Source organism: Diorhabda sublineata, chromosome 5 (genome assembly GCF_026230105.1).
Source record: "Diorhabda sublineata isolate icDioSubl1.1 chromosome 5, icDioSubl1.1, whole genome shotgun sequence".
Classification (NCBI taxonomy): Eukaryota; Metazoa; Arthropoda; class Insecta; order Coleoptera; family Chrysomelidae; genus Diorhabda; species Diorhabda sublineata.
Window position 1 is genome coordinate 17,090,207 of NC_079478.1, and position 21,876 is coordinate 17,112,082.

The window sequence follows — 21,876 nt, forward strand, 5'->3', positions numbered from 1 at the left end:
AAAACGATTCAGATTCAACATTCAAAGCTATGCAACTTATTATACATTTGTGTATTCGATTCCATCATAACAGTGACAGTTTCTGTTGTCACATTAGAATGTTGATATAAGTTGTCATTTTGATCACAATATTTTGTTATTAAAATAACATGCGAATTTTTTTAAGATTGACACAATGAGAATCAGGTTAATTCACGTGTATTATTTTTTTTTATTTGTCTATAATCTATTTATAGAAACATATTTTACTCATATAAACCAAAAATAACATTTTGTACATTTGTTATTTTGTGGTTCTAAACATGTGAATATGTCTAAAAAGCTTTTCGGAAACTGGGATTTTGGGTGAGATAAATCACTTATCAACTGACTATGGATCCTAACAAGGATATGGTTGATCCACAGAACATACTCTGGTATGATCGGGATCACTTATAGAACGTGATTAGGTTAACCCGATCATAGTTTCAGAAAAAAATCCTGAAAAGTGTGAAACGATTTTTATTATGGCAACAACAAACGCTCTTTAAAAAAATTTAATCAAGTGTCATTTCAATGTGATATCAATTAAATACATTTGATAAATCAATTGATTCAATAATGGAACTACTGTCTTATATTGCAAGGGTAAATCATGTTCACATACTTTATCTTATATTTAAAACCAGTAACAGAAAATGTGATTTGTATGTTTTGCGTAGAGGTTACATATAATTGACCGATTGTGTAACGATGATATTTAAACAAAATAACCAACCCTATTAATATTCATGCGTTTGGGTAAGTAAGATTTCATGGATGTAAATCGTTTTAATGTTCCATAATAATTTTAGATCGCACGTTAAAAATCATTGTTGAAACTAATAATATTTTAAGTCAATTCACAATCTCATAGTTAAACGTTCATATTAGAAATTTGATAATCTGAATACTTACAATATAGTTTCTAAATAGCTTCGATTTTCTATAGCTTCCATGTTTCGTTTGGAAATAATGTGTACAATTTTTTATGAACAACAAAATTTTTATTTAAATATTTATTAATCCATAAAAGTTTTGCTGATTTAAAATTATGAAAAATATATAATTTTATATTAGAATACTTATAAGTACAAGGAAATGTGGCACAATCAACAAATTTTACTAATGTAAAATTTCAGAGTTGAATTAAATTATTGCTGTTTATAGTTAGGTAGTTATTTAAAATGCAATTAAAAGATTTATTTAAAATATTTATGGGAAAGATATATGTATAATATGATAGTGATAATTGTGTTTAATAGAATAGCCTAATCTCATATTTTTATTACTCTCTCTTTAAATATCTTCTGAATTAAAAGATCTATATTTTAATAACTGAGACATTCATAAAATAAAAACTGTTTCAATTGGAACTTACTAAGTGAGTACAAAATTTATTTTTTCTATTAGAAATAAAACTATAATTTGAGTATTTACTTTTTTTCCTATTTAATTGATATGTTATCAGATATGTGACAACTATGTTTTTTTAAAATATATATACCATTTAATTGAAATGAAATTTCATTTGAAAAATAAAATGAATGTAGGGACTTTGATATATCATCATACTCAATTCATTGTCATATTAAAAAGCTTAGTAGTAGTTTATTCATGAGAATATAATTTTGTTTTAAAGTATTAAATATGAGCTATTGTTGACTGTGAATACAGTGGCTTTAGCAACTGCTAAAAGCATGAAATTCACTGATATTAACAAAAAAAAGAGTATAATTTATTATATATTGTCAAATATGTACTTTTTCAGTTTTTACCATTCATGTATTTTCTAGATAATCTTCAGTGGAAGGATCTATTGTGTCCCCCTTTCTAATTGCAATACTGGGAAACCAAGTGCTTACAGCTTATCTGTTAATCTCACTCCTTTTACAAAGTTTAGAATGTAGGTTGGCTGTAGCTGTCAGAGATCTTCTATTTCATACGCTCCCAGGTGTAGTGCTCTAGAGTGTTTCACACTTCGAGAGAATGTGCATAGAGGTTTTGTTCTCTGTACAACAAAATCTGCAAGCCACATTATCTGCTGAGTCTAGCGTATTCAGGTGTCCATAGAGACAACAGTGCCCCAATAGGACTCCTGTTAGTATATGTAGGTTACTCTTACTTCAGTTAATACATTTATCTTCTCTAGGACAGTCTTTGCCCATTTGTCCCTGTAGGTTGTCCCAATAATTGATTTTGCTCATAACTACCTTCTTTTCCAATGCTTTTTCCTTTGTTTTGTAGCTGATACCACAAAAGTGCTCTAGTCCCATGATGGACTTTACTGTCCCAGCTATTTCATTTTCTTTCGCTCTAATGTGTCCTGGAATCCATTGTAGGCTAATTTTATTTTTCTTGCTTAGCTTGTTTAATTTTTCTAGGCAATCACAAACGAGTTTGTATTTTATGATATTAGAGCTAAAAGCTATAATGGCAGCTTGGCTATTGTACAGGATGATGATCTCTTGTTTATGATAGTTCCTCTCTAGATTGAACAGGACACATTCTTCAATTGCATAAATTTCTGCTTGAAAAATACTTGGTGTTTGGTCCAGGCTTTTAGAGTGTCTGGCTCTGAGCCCGTACACTCGTATTCCAGTTCTGTCTATATACTATTTAATGGTATTTCTCTTCATTTCTTGTTTAGATCCCACTTCTTCTGAGGAAAATTTTTTCTCAAATCTAAACTTTTTTGATGCATCTTAATGGGGCATTTCCCCGGTTTGGTTATTATTTAAGGACGGCTTTTCTTCGGTGATTATGTCTACATTCTAAGTGATATATTTTCTGCCACGCTTTCCAGTACTATGGGGAGAGGTGGTAGATTTAGATTGACTTCTAGTGCAGCTGTTGGTTATTTTTTCGAGTAACGATAGTATTGGGGTTTATAAAATAATTAGGTAAATAAAATAGGAATTATGAATTTTGTGAGTTATGAAAATCTTCATATTAACTATGTCAGCACATATGTAGGGTTCCTGAAGGTAAACAACTTTTTTTTGTTTTGATTAGTTGCAAAAATCATATCTGTACAAATTTACCTAATTTTAACTATGCAAACTTGATGGAATAATGTACCTAATTTCATTACATTTTATTTCAAAATATATTGTTTATTTCTACAAGATGTTTAAATTGTTACAATAAAAAAAGTACTGGTTGGATTCCATTAAACTCTGTAAGTAATATGAAAATATTTCATTTGAATACTTTATTAGTCTTAAATCAATCATTTTATCAATTGAATAGCTATTGTTTTAATCGTCCCAGAAACAATAAATTGCAATTATAAGTGAATTTATTTCTTCGAACAATAATATTTTTGTTACTAATTGAAATTCAGTAAATTAACACAATTTTGAAAAGCTACTTATAAACTTGAGAGCATTAAAATGGGCCCACTGTAAACTTTCGACTTTAACTATATATATTTTTTTAAATTATTCATCAGATCAAAAAAAGAAATATGCTCTTGAAAGACAGTTTAATATCCTTTAATGTGAGTATAAATTTATCAGCAAGGATTATCGTTTATGCCTCGATCTCCTATTAAATGCTATAAGCGGCGTCCGACTTGAGCGTAAACGTTCCGATCAACCTCCGAACTCCAGGCACAGCATCAGCTATCAATAAATCCCATACGCGAACGTCTCGTTTACAACAATAGTCGAGACACAGTGCTGGCGTGTAGTCGTGTGATATAAAATGGATATAAATTCTATACTTTTGACGGCGCTTGTGTCACTTGAAGAGGAGGCGCAAGACGGCCACATACGAAGAAAAATCAGAGTAACAAGGCACCGGTCTTTTATGATGAGGAGGAAAGAACGATGTTTCGAGATTTTGATAATGAAACACTCAAAAGAAAAAAATAATAAATTTCTTTAATATCTTCGTGTCAATCAAAAATAATTTATAAATATTACTTTTATATTCTTTGTCACTTTTATTGTATAATGCACAATAACCTTGGACCGATTCAATCAATAATTCATCTTTTTCTATATCGAATTTCAACATTTTGTGCTGACGCCAAATACGCCGTTTACACTGCAGTGGTTCGAAATATAGAGACGCGGCGCAAAGTGTTTGAATGGCGCCTACGGTGTCCTCACGCCAACGTAAGCGTGTGAAAGAGACCGTCACAGTACATTTCTATAGTAAGCATCATGACGCGGCGTAAGGCTTAATTCTGTACGGGGTCGATGGCGTTTATAGGAGATCATTGCCTTATATGCGTAGCAATCGTAAACAAACGAAAAGTGTTTATGTGGTGATTGTAACGAAAATAACAAATTTTTTAATTATTAATTTAATTAAATTTCTATTACAATTTATATAATTTTTTTGTATCATCTCAATAGTGTTAAAGTGTGTTAGTTTCATGCATACTACGCCATAAAAAGCTGTCCAAGTTATTGCTTTAATCGAAAATGGACTTGGTCAGCTAGTTGCTGCTTGACAATTGGATATGACCCACGCAGCGGTTCGAAGAGTGTGCCAGCGTTATGAGGAGACTGGATTCTTTCATAGGCGACCTGAAACAGACGGAAAGTGATTTACAACCGTTCATTATGACAATTTTATTGGGTCAACATTAAGAAATCAACACCTTGATGTGGTTCAAGTGCAACGATAGTTCCGTGAGGTAGGAGGAATGACTATTAGTTAGTGGACAGTAAGACTACAGGAAAATAACCTGACTCCTAAAACACCTGCGATTGATCCAAAACTTATTCTAGCTCATCGGTAAGCACGTCTGCGTTTTGCACAGGAACATTTGAATTGGACGTTGAACAATGGGGATCAGAATATACATCCATAGTAGTGACCGAAGACCAAGGGAGTAATTTGCAGATTGATGCTTTGAAGAGCGGAGTGCTTATGGTGGTGGTTTCTGCATGATCTGGGGTGCAATTTCTAGAGGAGCACGAACCGATCCTGTACTCATTCGTAGAGGAGACCGGGTTCACGAAAAAAGAGGTTGAATGGCTGACAGATATATCGAGGAGATTTTAGCAATTCATGTAGTACCTTACGTCGACTACATTGGAGAATAATTTACATCAATGCATATATGTAAGGCCGAACACGGCCAGAATCGTGAAATATTACATTGCAGTAGTCGGTTTTCGAGTTATGGAGTGGCCAGCATACAGTCCTGACATAGAATATTTATGAGATGGGATAACAAGAATAATTCAAGCTAGACTTCCTAACTAAACTCAATCCTAGAGCTTATTATTGCAGTAGAAGAAGAGTGGTTTAACATCCCCTAAGAAACAATAGTAAACTTGATTAGATCCATGCCTAATCGTATGAGAGATGTTATTAGGCAAGGGGAGGTCACACCCATTATTAAGAAATTAAGTGTTAAGTTTCGAAATTGTCAATGACCCTATTTATGTTAATAATAAATAACATTAAAGCATATTAAATTTTCTTGCAAGGAATCACAAATTTTGAAATATACTGCAGCATTTTTTACAACAAAATTCATATTGTTCAAGGAAAGTGATTTACGAAATATCGCCAGAAACTAAATATTTTTCTTTACATTTGGCTTAGGATTCAAAGCTAATGAGAAAAGCAAACGTTTTTCAATATTTTCAGTAAAACTACGGAAAGGTGAACATTTTCATTCTAGGAAGTAACAATAGTAATGACTTTTTGGTTAAAAATCAACTAGGGAGTCTCAAATTTAGAACGGTATGAATCAGAAACAACCTATAAATCAAACTTCATTTTTACCTTTGTATAACCAGTATCTGATGAAATTGTGGTACCACTAGATAGAAACATTACTACATAAATTTGTATTTTTAAAAACAATTCGAGTAAAAAAAAGTGCGAGATAGTTTTCAAGTTAATTTTTGTAAATGGTTAATACAATGATGTTTCATTTACTCGTTTACTGTATCAGATATTTGAAGAAATGACTTACCTTTCACAGTTAGCAGATTCTTTGGATGATTTTTTTGAATAACAAAACAAAAACTTGGTAATTGCATCATAAAAAAAATTGAATACTGTTAATACCTGGAAGAATATTGTATGTTCAGATTTTATACAGGTATTTAAAAAACTGTAAGTAAAGGCGCAAATTGGGACCCGTATAGCACGTATGAAGTAGCGTGTCACAAGAGACACGACTCGTACATGCTACACTTGCTGCGTTGTGATATGCATATTGAGACATGCATTTTCAAATAGGAAAAGGAGGGATTTGATTGGTAGTTCGCGAGTAGACGGCATCAATAAATGTCATTTTGACAATCGAATAAAGAAGAGAGAAATGATTTATTGATAAAAAAAATGTTACAATTTGTAGATAAAAGATTGTAAAAACTAAAAAACAATCATAAAAATAACTGAATAAAGATGAAACAAATAAAATAAAATTTCATTGATTAACAAAATTATAGGTAATAGTAATAGGTAGTATATAAGTCTTATATATACATCCAAAGCAAAAATTAAACCAGTATGCAGCATGTCCGAAATTAAATATTATTATTAGAATAGAAGGCCAGTAAATATGCCCTCAAATTATTGCGAAAATTCAATTGGCAAGTGGTTGTGCATTTTTTTGCTTGTAAAATATTGAACCCTTAACTAATTCTGAACATGGAGTAGGTAGGTGAAGGTCGTGCTCCGCGTTCCTAAGTGGATAGCCGTGTAACGATATTTTTGAAATTGGAGAAGCGTGCTTACGAATTAGGCAAACAGATTCAAAGATGAATAAGGAAGGAAGAGTCAGAATTTTTAATCTTTTAAAGAAGTCCCTGTGGGGAGCCCTGCTGTTTAGTCCGAGTAAATATCTAATCTCGTGTGGTTTGAAGATTCGCTCAAATTGAATCGTACCGCATTTACCCCAGAAGGGATGGGAATATCGGAGATGCGTCTCAATAAGGGCATAATAAACTGTTAAGGAGATGGATAAGTTCAGTTCTTTGGAAACTGATCTCAGCGCAAAGATAAGGCGGCAATATGTAGAGAAGGAATTGTCTACAACAAGCCCTAAGAATTTTACAGATTGAACGAAGTCAGTGATGGTGTTTAATAAAAAAGGCAGCAATGTATTTTTATATGATAAAACTTTAGAGGAATTAGTGCAAATCGACATATTTTACCACTGATGTGTAGATAGATGACGTCGTTTATAAACAGAAGAAACAAAATAGGGCCTAGTACTGAGCCTTGGGGCACTCCACATTCTATTGCCTTGAAAGATGACATTGTTGTATCAACCCTTACAAGCTGACTTCTGTTGCTAACGTATGACTTGAACCATGTGTGAGGTGCTCCTCTGAAACCGTGGTACTGCAATTTGTTAATTAAAATATTATGATTAATATTAATCGAAGGCTTTAGAAAAATCACAAAATGTTATTGCAGTGGAGTGATACCTGTTTAGGCTAGAGTAGACATTAATTATTATTATTGAACTTAAGTTCTGGATCAGAATCGGAAGATGTTGAGGAGGGAATGTTGTTTTATTCCTTGATGAGGAAGAAATTTAAATCACCTAATAAATTTATTCTATCGAAGAGAAAAAAAAGTGAACAGTGAACAGTTTCATCTTCATATAATCACAATTTTTTAAATCATGGAGCTCTCTGTGTTTGCCTCTATTAACTTTTCTTCTGTCATTTTTTCGTAAAAAAATTAAGTAAAGACTTGCTAGTCATCCGCACGTGTGGCACAGCAAACTATGTTGGAACTACAGCGGGTCACGTCTGTGAGCTCACGCGTGTCGTGTCAGGTCGCGCTGTGTTGTCAATTTGCGTCAATGTATCTAATCTTGTAGATTACAAAAATACGTGCTATGCTGCGTCACTTCACACGTGCTATACGTTTCCTAAGTTACGCCTTGCCTAATAGTATGACAATGAATTTAACTGACTCATCTGACTGCAGATCACCATTTATTCGAACCCAAGTTTAAGTAGATCTATCCACTTTCGCCCTACAACAAAACAAAATTTCTATTGTTTAAAAAATTTTTAATTGGAATTAGTGTCAAAAATTTTCATACTAAGAGTTGAATTACTAATTTTTGTTGCAGATCCATAGATATTGATGTATAACTGTCATGATTACATAGGTTACTATCCAAGGAAAAACTAACTAATTAGACTACAAGGTAAGTAATTTTAAAAATACTGTTTATCTCTTGTTTACATGAAATGAGTACAAGAATTGTGATGTAGAAGTTTCGGAAGAATAAATAAACTTTCATTTATGTGCATAATGAAATATATTTATTTTGAAAAATATTTTGTAATCTGAAGACAATTCAATGAATACATACATATTATAATAAAACAAACTCCTTAGATTTCTGTCTTTCTGTTCGTGATGAACTCAAAAAACTATATTGTATATAAAGTTATAATTTAATTTATGTTTATAACACCTTTAGTACGGTCAAATTAGGCCAAAAAAATAAGAGTAAAGCTACATAAATTCCCACCAAGCTGAAAATCAGAAAAATTTTTTAAAATATTAAAAATAAAATTTTGAAGTTCCCCATCATTCCCGTATATGGAAAAAAATTTATTCGGGATCAAAGAAAAAAATAGGTTTTTTGAAATTTCTAGCAAAACGGTAAGTTTTATCATAAAAATACCTCAGGCAAACTTATACTTTTTAGTTGTAATCGTCACAATATGCATGTGTGTGCCACGTATATACATCTTTAGAGTTGTAATATACACTGCTGATAGAAAGTTTCTGGAAAAAGATGAACAATTATTAAACGTAAAATAAATCAAGTTAAAACAAGTTTTATTTTAAAAGTATTAAAAGATTACGTTCTATGATTAAAACCATGAACATACGACGACCGTTTTTTTTCAACCTCCGATAGGCTATAAGTAAAAGACGGATCATATAAAACAATAATTTTATTACCAAAAGATTGATACACTTACAGTTAATTTTCAACATAATCACCGAAGAAATTATGTCATATCTGTGGACACGCTTTTGAATACCCTCTTCAAAGAATCTGCGGTTTTCTTTAACCATTCTGTCAACTCGTTGAACAAGGTCATCTGAAACGACAGATTTACGTCCTTGGCTCCCTACATCATGCACATCATTAAGACTATCTTTAAACTTTCACTCCAACATGCACAACACCATCACTCATGAAGTTTTCCCCATACATACGAATCATTCTCCAATGGATTTCTGCAGCAGTATGGCCTTCATCCTGTAGAAAACTAATCACATTTCGCAATTCACACTTAGCGGGAGCATCAATGATGGCAGACATGTTTACGTGGCTGTAGCACAACGCCGACTGACGTGTGTAGTGCGAGAGCCTTGCAGCTGCCTACAGTACATGCCGGCTTCTGCCCGCGTAGCGGCTGCACGTATCGATCGGAGGTTAAAAAAACGGTCCTCGTAAAAATTGGCGGAATTTCATAAATTGGCTGACTTCATGTTAATTTTTGGAGCTAATTTACGTATTTCTTAAGAAAAGAAAAGCTATGTGGAAATAACTATTTAATAATAGTCACTATAACATATGATACCAACTGTACCGACCCTCTTGCAGTTAAACAGGGAGTGTTCAATATAAAAAATATCAATTATAAGGATGCCAATTAACAGGGATATTTTGAGTAGTGTCCTATTTTCCTAACGAACAACAAATTACTAATGGTCGAGACATTTTTGACTATATTCTAATTTAGCTAGTCTATTTCTGTTTCAAGTCCTTTAGCTTGTAGAAACGAATCACACTTGGCGTGAACATCAATAATGGCGGACACATTTACGTGACCGTAGCACAACACCGACTGAATGTCAACAATGGCGGAGTGTGTAGTACGAGATATTCGCAATCGCCTACAGCGCATGCCCGCGAGGTTGAAAACAACGCCCCTCGTATTTTGTCTCTTTCATTTTATATTGCCACATTTTCTTTTCATCAAAAAAACCACCTCTCACCGCCACTAATGTTTTAACTACACTTGGCATTCTTTTTATAAGTTTTTCTAATATACTATTTGATATATTATTCCAAAGAAGAGCCTTCCAAAGATGATCCAAAGAAATGGGAATCAATTTTCTAACTGTCACATCCAGTTCATCCCACAATAATTCTATTCGATTTAGATCCGGAGATTGTGAGGGCAATTTCATTATTTCTAACTCACATCTATCGTCTTTATTTTTTAAATAGTTGAGACAAAGCTTAGATGTGTGCTTTGGGTCATTATCTTGCTGAAATACTTACTCACGGCCATTCGGGTGCATCACAGAAGGGTTAACATGCGTATTTAATATGTAGTAGTAACAATTTCTGTAGAGATCCCCTACTCCAGCATAAGAAAACACCCCCACACCATCATAGAACCACCTCAATGTTTTAACAGTTGGAGTTATAGCATCTGGGTGAATTTTTTCTGAATATCCGAGACGAACATAAATTCTTCGTTTTTCGAATTTGGACTCATAAGGCCACAGGATTTGTTTCCAGTTTTCTACTGTCCAATTTTTATGTGCAATGGCCCATTCTAGTCTTTTTTTCTGTTTCCGCGTCGCTAGAGTGGTTTCTTTGTAGAAATTCTACCATTTGGGCCAGCTTTTAGTAAACGTTCCTTTACTACACTTACTGATATCTGTTTATCTGTGTGACTTTCATACTTTCATTGAACCGCCTTTGAATTTCCGGTGCTGTAATTTTCCTATTCATTTTGGACATGATGATTAGGGACTTACCTCTGCATTAGAAGTGGGGCCTCCCACTGCGTTCCGTTGGAACCAGCTTTGTTAAATCGAGTGATGGCATCCCGACAGTAGAACTTGGTATATTTAATTTTTTGCGAAGAGCAACAATAGATGCATGTTGTTCTATACCTATATTGACTACAAGATTATTGGAATTAATGCCACGAAACAAGAAAATTTATTCACCCTCAAGGTCTTATAATTATGTTGAAAAAAATCTCTGCTAGAAATTGAAAAAGTGCAAAAAATAATCCAATTTTTATAAGGAATAGAAAAAAATAAATATATAATACGTTCTTTTCGTTGCATGCCAGATACGTACTAATTGTTACGGATGAAGATTTTATTTTATTTTTCACAAACTGCGCGAAGGCAGGGAGGAAAGTCGAAGACAGGATCGTACATACTTCGTAAACTAACATAGCATTTTCGTTATAGATCAAGTGAATGTGTTTATGTATCAAATTTCAATTTAAAAAAAGAGTACGATTTTGTCGATGAACGAGTGAACACGTACCTTTTGTTTAACTCGGTGTTTGTTTACAAAGTCATTAAATACGCGTTAGTAAATGTGTATTGTATGTTTTTTTGTCGAATATTATCAGTTTACATATACTTGGTGAGTCGAACTGTTCTAAAATTTCATACAGACTACAAAATAATAGGCCAGCCAAACTCTTCCAATATATAGTATATAAAATATTACCAAATATTTTAGCCATCAACCAAATACAATCTGGCGGATCTAGCTTCGCCAAAATCTACCCAAAAGGTTTCAAACACTAACATCATTTCCAAGCAGAAGCCAAGCAATCGTTATGAATGCTCTTCCAGACGGTGTTTTTCTTGACTACATCAAGGCATTCGGTGAAATAGTAACGTAAAGGAATAACATTCGCTTCTCGCATTTCTAATCACAGAATATACAATTACCTATCCTCAGTACCTGTTGTTGATAACCTTATAAAAAATCATCATTCCATTACAATTAATGACCAAACTATTCCTATTCACAGACTCATCATACCTGCAAAAAGACTATTACTTTCCCCTCTATCCCTAATTGTATTATTGAAGTTGCATTCAAGAATGAACTTAGGTTGCAACTTGCCTCTCCTATGTCCTTTATCCCATGTGGGTCGCCAGAGCAAGAATATGCTCATATCTTCAGTTTTCGACGATCAATCTTCATATACCCGATAAGGAACATACGACACGACATACAAACTTCTATAGTAATCGTACATGAAAATACAAGCTGCAGAATCTTCATTACCTCAGGCAAACTTGAATGCTTTCTAAGTAATAAACTGGCCACACTGCAGATTCCTGTCAAAATCACCAAGAACCATCTTGCAATCATCCCCATCCTATCAGCAATAGCCATGAAACAGAAGGATCCCTTTTTAATGTTTCTCCTCTACTCGTACTCCAAACCTATGATCGTGCTCCTGATACAGCGCCTTCAGTTATTCAACAATCTATACATCTAGCCAGCATCACCACTCTTTCTGGTATCAAAAGAGCGCACTCCAATGACACCTGTCGTGAATCCCCTTCTATTCCAAATAGTGTTTGTCATATAACTCAACAAATTGAAACAGTTCCGCCCACAACTACTTCTTTCATAAAACCCAAAACTACTCCAAAAAAGAAATCCAAAACTGATGACAAAAACCTTTGCCCCACTTCTCGGCTTAAACTCATTTGGTCATAATGATCCTCTAAAAGAAGCTTATAATTTCACCACCAACATTAATGTTCTCCTTGAAGATCTTGCACAAATATATTCAATTATAGCTGACAGATCCCTTAAAAAAATCGTATCACTAGATTGAAGAAAAAACTAGAGCAAAAATTGAACCCCAGTGATACTGCCGAGCTTGCAAGTTAAACTACAAATTCAGACGACTCCAACCCTGATGATCATTATCTATCTCAACAATATATTGACTTAGAATAACTTCTGCCATTAATTCTTTATCTGATAAATTATAAAATTCATTATTCTACAATCGAATTGCGACGGATACGATCTGCGCTTAGAACAAATCCAGCACCTAACTGCAACTTACAACCCAATTTTTTTATGTCTCCAGGAGACTAACTTCACGAGAGCCAATCTACCGCAACCTAAATCCTTTGAATGTTATCATTATATCGGGACTAATTGTTCAAGAGCTAGTGGTGGTGCTTCAATATTCGCTTCCAATGATATTTATTCAACCTTACTCCCTTTGAATACAGAACTTGAAGCTATCGCTATAACTGCATATTGTCCAGATAAACTCCCCATATGCTCTTTATATATTCCCCCAAATCATATATATATATATATATATATATATACCAACTACCCCAGCCATTTATCTTAATAGGTGATTTCAATGCACATAAAACAATGTGGGGTTCACAATAATTTTTCGGGAAGGGCAAAATTAATAATTAATAATGGTTCAGACACAAACTTCAATATTTTTTCTGATACATTTTCTGCTATCGACTTAAGCATATGCGACCCTAAATCTGCTCCTTTCCTTTCTTGACAGACCTCCGATGATCTCCACAATAGCACTATCAAATAATAATAACTAACCACAACAATGACCCATCTTCAGTAAAAAACTATTGGCTCCTCAGTAAGGCTAACTGACTCGAGTATGCATCAGCTGTTGATAATTTCTTGCGAGAATCTGATTTACTTTCTCCAATATTGATAATTCCTTAAAAATAATAACAGACAGCAGCCAATACCCACATTGGTAAGATGACATTCACCCTAAACCATAGAGCAGAACCCTGGTGGAACTCCTCCTGCCAAGATGCAATACAACAATCCAAAATAGATTAAGAACATACAAAAGAAACAAAAATCTTGAAAACTTAATCAATTAGATACGATTCAGGGCAGAAACTCAATACGTAGTGAAGTAAAGCAAAAAAAGCCGTGAGCAGGAGAGCTGCATCACGAAAGTCGAATTTTTCGTCGAATGAAGAATTTAACTAATACCCAAACAAATCTTTCCATAAAATGAATTTCTTGGAAATGATATCAATTCTCAATCTTATTTCTTTATATGGAAAATTTTCTATTCCTCAATAACTTTTCATTTCACAAGTTAACTCTCTCTCTCGAATGAAAATTCATAATTTTAATAGACCCGGTGGTCTCCAACCCTCTTGTTCAATTCCAATTGACAACAAAGAAAAAATTTTCATAATGACAAGAAATTTCAAAAATGGGAAGTAATAAAAATCACCCTAGCAACGATCATACTCGTATTATTCATTAAATAGGAGGCGGTCCAGTTCAACAATTACAACGATCAAAATGATTTCGTGCGTTTTGTGCTAGAAGAACTGAAGAAGAAAACTTTGAACTTGAGAAAGACAATTCTTCAACATCTTGCATGCGAAGTTCGAACCCTCTAGTTAAACTTTTTCTGGCCAAAAATAAGAAAATAAAACAAAAATGACCATAAAATGGAGAGGGGTGGAGATGGAAAGTTTCGACCTTAGATAGGAAATCATCTCGCAACTAATTGAACCTACATGTGAAATTTCATTTTTCAGTCGCTTTTCGTTTGACCTCTAGAGGTGAGCAAAGGTCAAAAACCACTTTTTTGCACTGCAACCCCTCGAAATATTCATTTGTTTTCAACCAAACTCTAATAACATCAATCCGCCGTCAAAAAAGCCATGTATGCTAATTTTGAACCATATATATATATATATATATATATATATATATATATATATATATATATAAACAACAGATATTCGAAAAACCATCATAATCGTATTCAGGAGGTCTCGAAACATGGGAAAAATGATGTGCCCCCCATTTTCTTCTAGTCATGTCTGTAATAGTCGAATTTTTCAAGGAAAAATTCGACTAAAAAGCTTCTTGGAAAAATTTTGTAGCAAGTATTGATGATATCTACAATCCTTCTCAGCTTTGGAAAAAAATTCAACAAATCCAAGGCCGAAAAACTAAGTCCAACATAACTCATCTAATCTCTAACGACACAGAATATCATTCACCAAAAGTAATACGCAACACTCTTGCAAGCCACTTTGAATAGAAGTACAAGGTTAATGCTAATATCGATATTCCAAGTCATATAAATCCCCCAAATTCAGATTTTAACTTACAATTAACAGAAGATAGCAAATATCGTCGGGGCCACCGTTGCAACCCCGACAAGATCCCCTTTGCTTTTCTAAAACACTTATCCAATTTCAACATCGGTAAACTCTTAAACAAATACAACTACATCTGGACCTCACAAACTTTTCCTTCACACTGGCGTCAGTCTCTAGTAATCCCTGTACTTAAACCTTACTTACCCCCTATATTACCGGAATATTATAGGCCTATTTCACTTACTTGTACTAGGTGTAAATTATTAGAAAAGTTGATCAGCAAAAGACTTCTATGGTTCCTTGAAAAACACAACAAACTTTCAAAGGAACAGTCTGCCTAAAAAAACAACCTTAAGTCCTGTGACGAATATCGGATGATCAGTTTGATGAGCCACACACTAAAAGACCTCTTGAAAATAATCCAGCAGAGAATAAATCGAAAATGTGGAGAACAACTATATGAAACAAAGTTTGGCTTTAGAGAAGGATTAGGAACTAGAGAAGCATTATTCGCTATCACAGTACTACTACAGAAGTACAGAGAATTCAACAAAAATGTATATGTCTGTTTCATTGATTTCCAGAAGGCCTTTGATAAGGCACAACAAGATAAACTTATAGAGAATTTAACAACTATTAACTTAGATCCAAGCGATATACGATTAATCAAAAATATCTATTACAATAAAACGGCAGTAGTGCATGTTGAGGACATGAAGACAGACGAAATCGAAATTCAAAAAGGGAGTTCGCCAAGGCTGTATTCTTTCTCCACAACTATATAATCTATATTCTCAGTTTGTATTTCTGAAAGTGTTGGAGGAGAGACATGAGGGGGTAAACATTCGCCGATGATATTGCTATAATAGCTGCGAGCGAAGATGAAGATCTTCAAATCCTATTGGAGAGAATCAACCGAGAAAGTGAAAATTTAATACTCACTATAAATATTGAAAAAACTTATATAAGTTATAAGTAAAAACCAAAATATTAATATTAATCTTATTCTCACACTGAATGGAAAACAAAAAAAATGGGTGCAAAAAAAACAAGTATCTTGGTTCAGTCATAAACGCTCAAATGGATCCAAACGAAGAAATCAAGATCAGAATTGAAATGGCATTTGTCAAGCACTCCTCAATGTTTGCAAACAGAAATCTAAACCTCCACGACAGAACAGGATTCATGGAATGTTATGAGTGGTCAGTACTGCTGTACGTAGTGGAAAATTGGACCTTGAAAGCTCAAATGATCAAAAAATTTGAGGCTTTTGAGATGTACCTCTATAAAACCATCCTGAAGATACCCTGAAGTGGCAGAATCACCAACGACGAAGTACTAAGACGCATATTGGTCACAATGGTCTTGACAATTATTAATATAAGAAAAACATCTTCATAGGACACATCTTACGCAACGACAAATACCTACTACTAAAGAACACATTTAAAAACGTGGTCGCCAACCTGCAATGAGAAAAAAGCATGAGAAGAAGACACGTGAGATGCCAAACGCATTTTCGACTATGTTCAGTGAGGGAAGCAGTGTATATTAAAGAGAGAACTGAATATATGACGTTTGTTAACATTCACACAAATTGTAAATCGCCGAATCTAAGTTTTACAGTATCTCCTCCGTGTATGTTAACATTCACCGGTGTATGCCCGATTCAAGTATTTCAGATTTTTATCCAAAAGGATAAGGAGTAGTTCATCTGTAAACACTGGATTCTTTAGTATCGCAGCAAGAAATGGGGACACAAAAGATCCTATGGATCGCAGTGTATACGATACCCCAAATCCATATACATACAAGCTTATAAGACGCAAATTTTTCAACTCAGTCGGATTATTGACTTTAGGTACTGGACAAACTAAAGCCAGTAGTAAAGTCGCCAGTGTTTAGACAAGAATTTACAATATGCGTCATGTTAACATTTCATCTAAGTGTGTTATTGTTTATTTGTACTATTCAACTAAGTTTAACTTTTAACTCTTATGCACCGTCGGATTTGGGGAGTGTCTAGGGGGACTAGAGCCCCAGGCCCCGCAAATTTACTAATTTGATTATTTATTTTAAAAGCAATATTGGATCTATGGCAAAATTTGCATTTTTTTCCAAAAATTTTTTTTTACTTATAATTTATATTTAATTTCAAACTAATATATTACATTTAAAAAAGTTTGAGCTGATTTTGATTTTGAAGTGGGTTCCTAGTCGATTTTAGCTCCACTACTTCTTAATCCAACGCTGCTTTTATGTATATTTTTCCACCCATTAATTGCCATTCGGACTGTAGGATTGTTTAGATAAATTTAGGGGACTTTGTTACAAATATTTTTTAATTTTAGGAGGATAAGCTTGTGTAAAAAATTACGAAAAAGGGAATTTTTTTGAAGCAACATGGGACTTAGAGAAAAAATCAACTATGCCTATATTGTGACATTTTGTGGTAAGCAAACTAAATTTTTACTTATCGTAACTATACAGGTATAATAAATGTACTCATAGCTACAAGGACTTTCGGACTCTATCGAAAAGAACTATCGATTTTGTTCTTACCTTTATCGAGAGAGGAAGGTTTCGAATACTTGTCAAAAATTGTTATTCAATGTTTGGAAAAAAATTTTGAATCGTATTTAATACCTTAAAATCTTACCATAAAAAAATCAAGCTTGCTGCACTATTGCATGATCTCATTTCCTTTGAAAAAAAGATTTTATATATATATATATATATATATATATATATATATATATATATATATATATATATATATATATATATATATGTATGTATGTATTTATTTATGTTAAAAACTCTGATTTTCGATCAAGTTATATATCTGCATTCAGTGGTGGATTTACCAGTAGTCTGTAGTCTAGGCCGGCACATTTTCTCCAAAAATTTTTTTATTTAGATTTACAAAATAAAAAAAAAATATATTTTTCACACGGACAAGACGAGTATTGAAATTTTTACAGATAGAAAAGTAATTTAATAATAATTTAAATATGGTGTTATGTGCAGTATACTAAATAGAGATAGAAGCTTTCCTTGCTTGAAAATAGTGGAGAACTATTTTATTGTTGCTAAACTGTGAGTGTAATAAAAAATATTTATCAATGTTACTATTTGTGTAAGATTTATTCATATTATATAAGTGTTGAATAGTTTTACAACATACCTAACCTCACTTTGAAAGTAGTACATGATTAAAATTTTCTTTAGTTAAAATAATGTCTTTTTACAATTCGTTGCCGTAGAAATAATCACGGATCTTACCCGAAATCATAGTTCTCAAATTATAAAGATGAAATTTTATTAATAAAAATTGTATTTTAAATAATTGTGAACTGAGATATTGAATAGCCTACAGGCGGCAAATCTGTAAATCCGCCACTGTCTGCAGTACACAAAAAAATATTCTTGAAGAGAATATCTTCATTAATCTATTAACAAGGAAATAAATTTCTTTGCTTTTAGATTAAAAGTTTATATAAGAAACTTATGACTTACAGGTATGGTAATTATTTGTCTTGTCAAGCTTCGCTTAAAAATGTGGTATTGAGTTGTGATATTTTCATAAGTTTCAGAAAGGGGTCTGCGAAAGACTTTGATGCTCTTAGTTGATAAACGACACAACTGATTACAAGTATAAATTAAGAGACCTCTTTAGTACATAACTAGACATTATACTTTCTCTTAATTTGTGATTTGTGATTATGTATGTGATATTCATTTCGTTGAGTTTGGATACTCCAGGAGTTCCTTGTTCAACAAGTTTCCTCAAATATGTGTCTAAAACTTCCCCAGGAAAAAGGAATACGAAGGATAATAACAAGTAGACATAATAGTTCTGTTTAAAAAGAAATTTATACTCTAACCTATAAAAACTGATACGATACAATATAACAGAAATCTGCTCTATTCTTTTCATTTTATTTACAAAAAAACATTCAGTCCATACTATGGTTAACATAAAATAGAGAACTGTGAGTTTTGTTGGGGGAAATGTTATGGTCTATGATAACACTAGTTTCGAGGCCAGCACAGAATTGATTGTGATTTTTGAAGATCATCTCACAGCTACCATATCCATAACTGTATGTTGTACCATGTGCATCCTTTGTAAGAGAGGAATTTGCACGCCTTCACGTGATCAGAGTACTACAAAATTGCTTCATTAAATACATTTCTAGCTCCGCCCACAAGGATTCCAGACCTTAACCCAATTGAAAATTGTATACTCTAGGGTTATGTTCTTCCTACCTTCACCTGAAGGTTTAAATTGATTTCAATTATACCTTAAAGTTGTGAAACAGTAATACACAGTATTCATAAAGAAACATATACTTCATAAAGTTGGAACGTTTTAAAAATATATTGAAGCAATACCAAAGTAATTTTTCAAGACCGATCGCCACAGTTTAGGAAAAAATTAGAAGACAATTTTTTAATTGTTAAAATTATGCGTTCATTTTACGGTACAGTGTATTTTCCAGAATAATTATACGAATCATTATTTCTAGAATCACTACCGGAACTATTCTTCTATAATAAATTGTTTCATTTATTTTCCATACATTCTGTATATGTATACTTTTTTATGTTGATTGTAATAATATTATTCTTTACAGGTAATCTTCTGGCTCTTACTGGAGACACAACGCTGACATGGTCTTCACCAATTTTGCCAAAATTAAATTCAAATGATTCCAGTGTGAATCCTTTAGGCAGCCCTATAACGACCAATCAAGAATCTTGGATAGGATCATTACAATATATTGGTGCAATGGCTGGTATTTTACCATTTTCAACTTTGGCAGATTTAGTGGGAAGAAAACCGGTTCTACTATTCTTGGCAGTACCGCATATATTTTCCTTTATGTTTTTTGCTTTCGCCACTGATATAAATTTATATTATGTGGGTCGTTTCTTAGGTGGCGTGTCTCTATCTTCAGTTTATATAGTTCTTCCTATGTATGTCGCTGAAATAGCAGAAGATTCATATAGAGGACTCTTATTAGTATCTTACAGTACCTTTGCTAGTTTTGGGGATTTACTTCCTTATGTGCTAGGTCCTTATTTGCCAGTAGGTTGGTTTAATATAGTTTTAGCCATTTTCCCTATAACCTTTTTCATCTTTTTCCTACTGATGGCACCCGAAAGTCCATATTATTTTGTTAATAAAGATGATGAAAGGGCTGAAAGGATTCTAAGGAGGTTAAGACGAAGAAAAGAAAATTATAAAGCTGCTGATGAAATTCAAGAAATTAAGTTGGAAAAATCTCGAAATCAACAGGGTGATATATGGAATACTTTAAGGAAAAAATATGTTATAAAAGGTTTCTTGGTAGCACTAGGTTTAAGTAGTTTTCAACAATTATCGGGTTTAGGTGCCATTCTGGCTTACACTGAACATATTTTTCAGTCGGCTGGTACAAACATACCAGCTGAAATTTCGGCAATAATTGTAGGATTTGTCCTCTTTTTAGCTAGCTTTGGAGGACCGTTGATTGTGGATAAAAAAGGCAGAAAGTTCCTTTTACTAGTTTCATCAATAGGCTGCATTGTTTCACAAGTAATTTTAGGCCTATATTTTTACTTACAAGATAATAGCGATAGTTCCCTAGAAAACTGGGGTTGGATACCGATCACTTGTTTAATTACATACGTCATTACATTCAATGTTGGATTCGGCCCATTACCATTCACCATTACTTCAGAAGTATTACCTTCAAACGTTAAATTTTACTTAGCTACAGTTACTGGATTCACTGGGTGGTTAATGTCGTTTATAGTTACAAAATTTTTTAACAACCTGAATGAATCATTGGGTAGAGGAGGTACTTTCTGGTTATTTGCAGGTTTTTGTTTATGTGCACTCATTTTTATTATTTTTGTGGTACCTGAGACAAAAGGAAAGAGTTTTCAAGAAATACAGATTATTTTGGATAGGTGATATTAATTTTTTTAATTAGATAATTGTACTTAATATTGAAGTATTTTTTTGTATTCAAATTGTTAACTATTTTATATACACATATTTTATTAAATGGTTATATTTTGCAATATAATATGTTCTTTCAATTACCCCATTTCCCTCACTTGTTCTTTCTTTCCTTGTACTAAGGTGTAACAAGAATTAAACTTGAGAGTTTCTAGGAGCTGAACTTATATGACCTTAATAAACCTTTGATATCTACATATGGATACACAAATTACACACAATGTCAAATAGTGTCATAAATAAAAAAAAAACTATCAAGAAGAAGTCTTTGAAATTAATTATAACTTCACTTTTAGGATCATAACTCAAAAACAGATAAAGCTAACACTAACACAATTTGCAAGACATAATTTGAGATAAAAGTTTTCTAGCACCAATAGATATACATCACACCAATACAATAAAAGAGATTTTCTAATTTTTTGACTCACTGCACTATTTGAGTGGAGGTGCGATATTATCAATATTAATGTCCCAAGTGCATGTCAAATTGTCGATAATTTAATTTTCACGAGTGCGCGAATGCGCACGAGAGGAAATTATGAGACAATTTGACATGCATGAGAGGGCATTTTGGCAGACTATTTCCTGAGAAAAATTTAATCTAAAATAAACTTAATTCTGTGTTTAAAATTTATTATTCTTTAAATTATACCGTAGTAAATTTACCAAGTAAATAGTGAACACCACGAGGAAATTGTACAAAAAATGTGAAATGACAGTAGCGAAGTAACAATAAGAAGTGGCGGAAGCAGCATAGAAACACCATCGTCGGCCTCCAGTAAAGTTGTATATTCTAATTGCATTTTCAATAATTGTTCCTTTTCTTAAAATATAAAATTAAAACCAAATGATGTTTATTAATCCTAGACGAAAATTTGGCACTAGTGCAAATTATCGATAATTTGCACTAGTGCAGTATTATCGCTGAAATTTGATCGTTGCTAGGT

At 32.9% G+C, this 21,876-nt stretch overlaps 1 protein-coding gene across 3 annotated transcripts; it reads left to right on the plus strand.

The window, feature by feature from the left end:
• The first annotated feature begins 282 nt into the window (after nt 1–282).
• On the plus strand, nt 283–20,993 carry LOC130444540 (facilitated trehalose transporter Tret1-like). 3 transcript variants are annotated; one of them, XM_056779733.1, is made up of 4 exons: nt 283–780; nt 8,090–8,167; nt 17,265–17,365; nt 19,554–20,993. In XM_056779733.1, exons 3-4 carry the CDS (start codon nt 17,317–17,319, stop codon nt 20,876–20,878), a joined length of 1,374 nt encoding a protein of 457 aa, XP_056635711.1. In that variant the 5' UTR covers nt 283–780; nt 8,090–8,167; nt 17,265–17,316; the 3' UTR covers nt 20,879–20,993. The 3 variants fall into 3 exon arrangements, with proteins under 3 accessions (XP_056635711.1, XP_056635712.1, XP_056635713.1); XM_056779734.1 differs by having other exon boundaries at nt 283–627; XM_056779735.1 differs by lacking the exons at nt 283–780; nt 8,090–8,167 and adding an exon at nt 11,188–11,386.
• The last annotated feature ends 883 nt before the right edge of the window (nt 20,994–21,876 follow it).

Coding starts and splice junctions, on each gene's coding strand:
- LOC130444540 (XM_056779733.1), top strand. CDS start 17,317: ATGGGACTTAGAGAAAAAATCAACTATGCCTATATTGTGACATTTTGT. Junction 17,366..19,553: donor CTATATTGTGACATTTTGTG/GTAAGCAAACTA, acceptor TATTCTTTACAG/GTAATCTTCTGGCTCTTACT.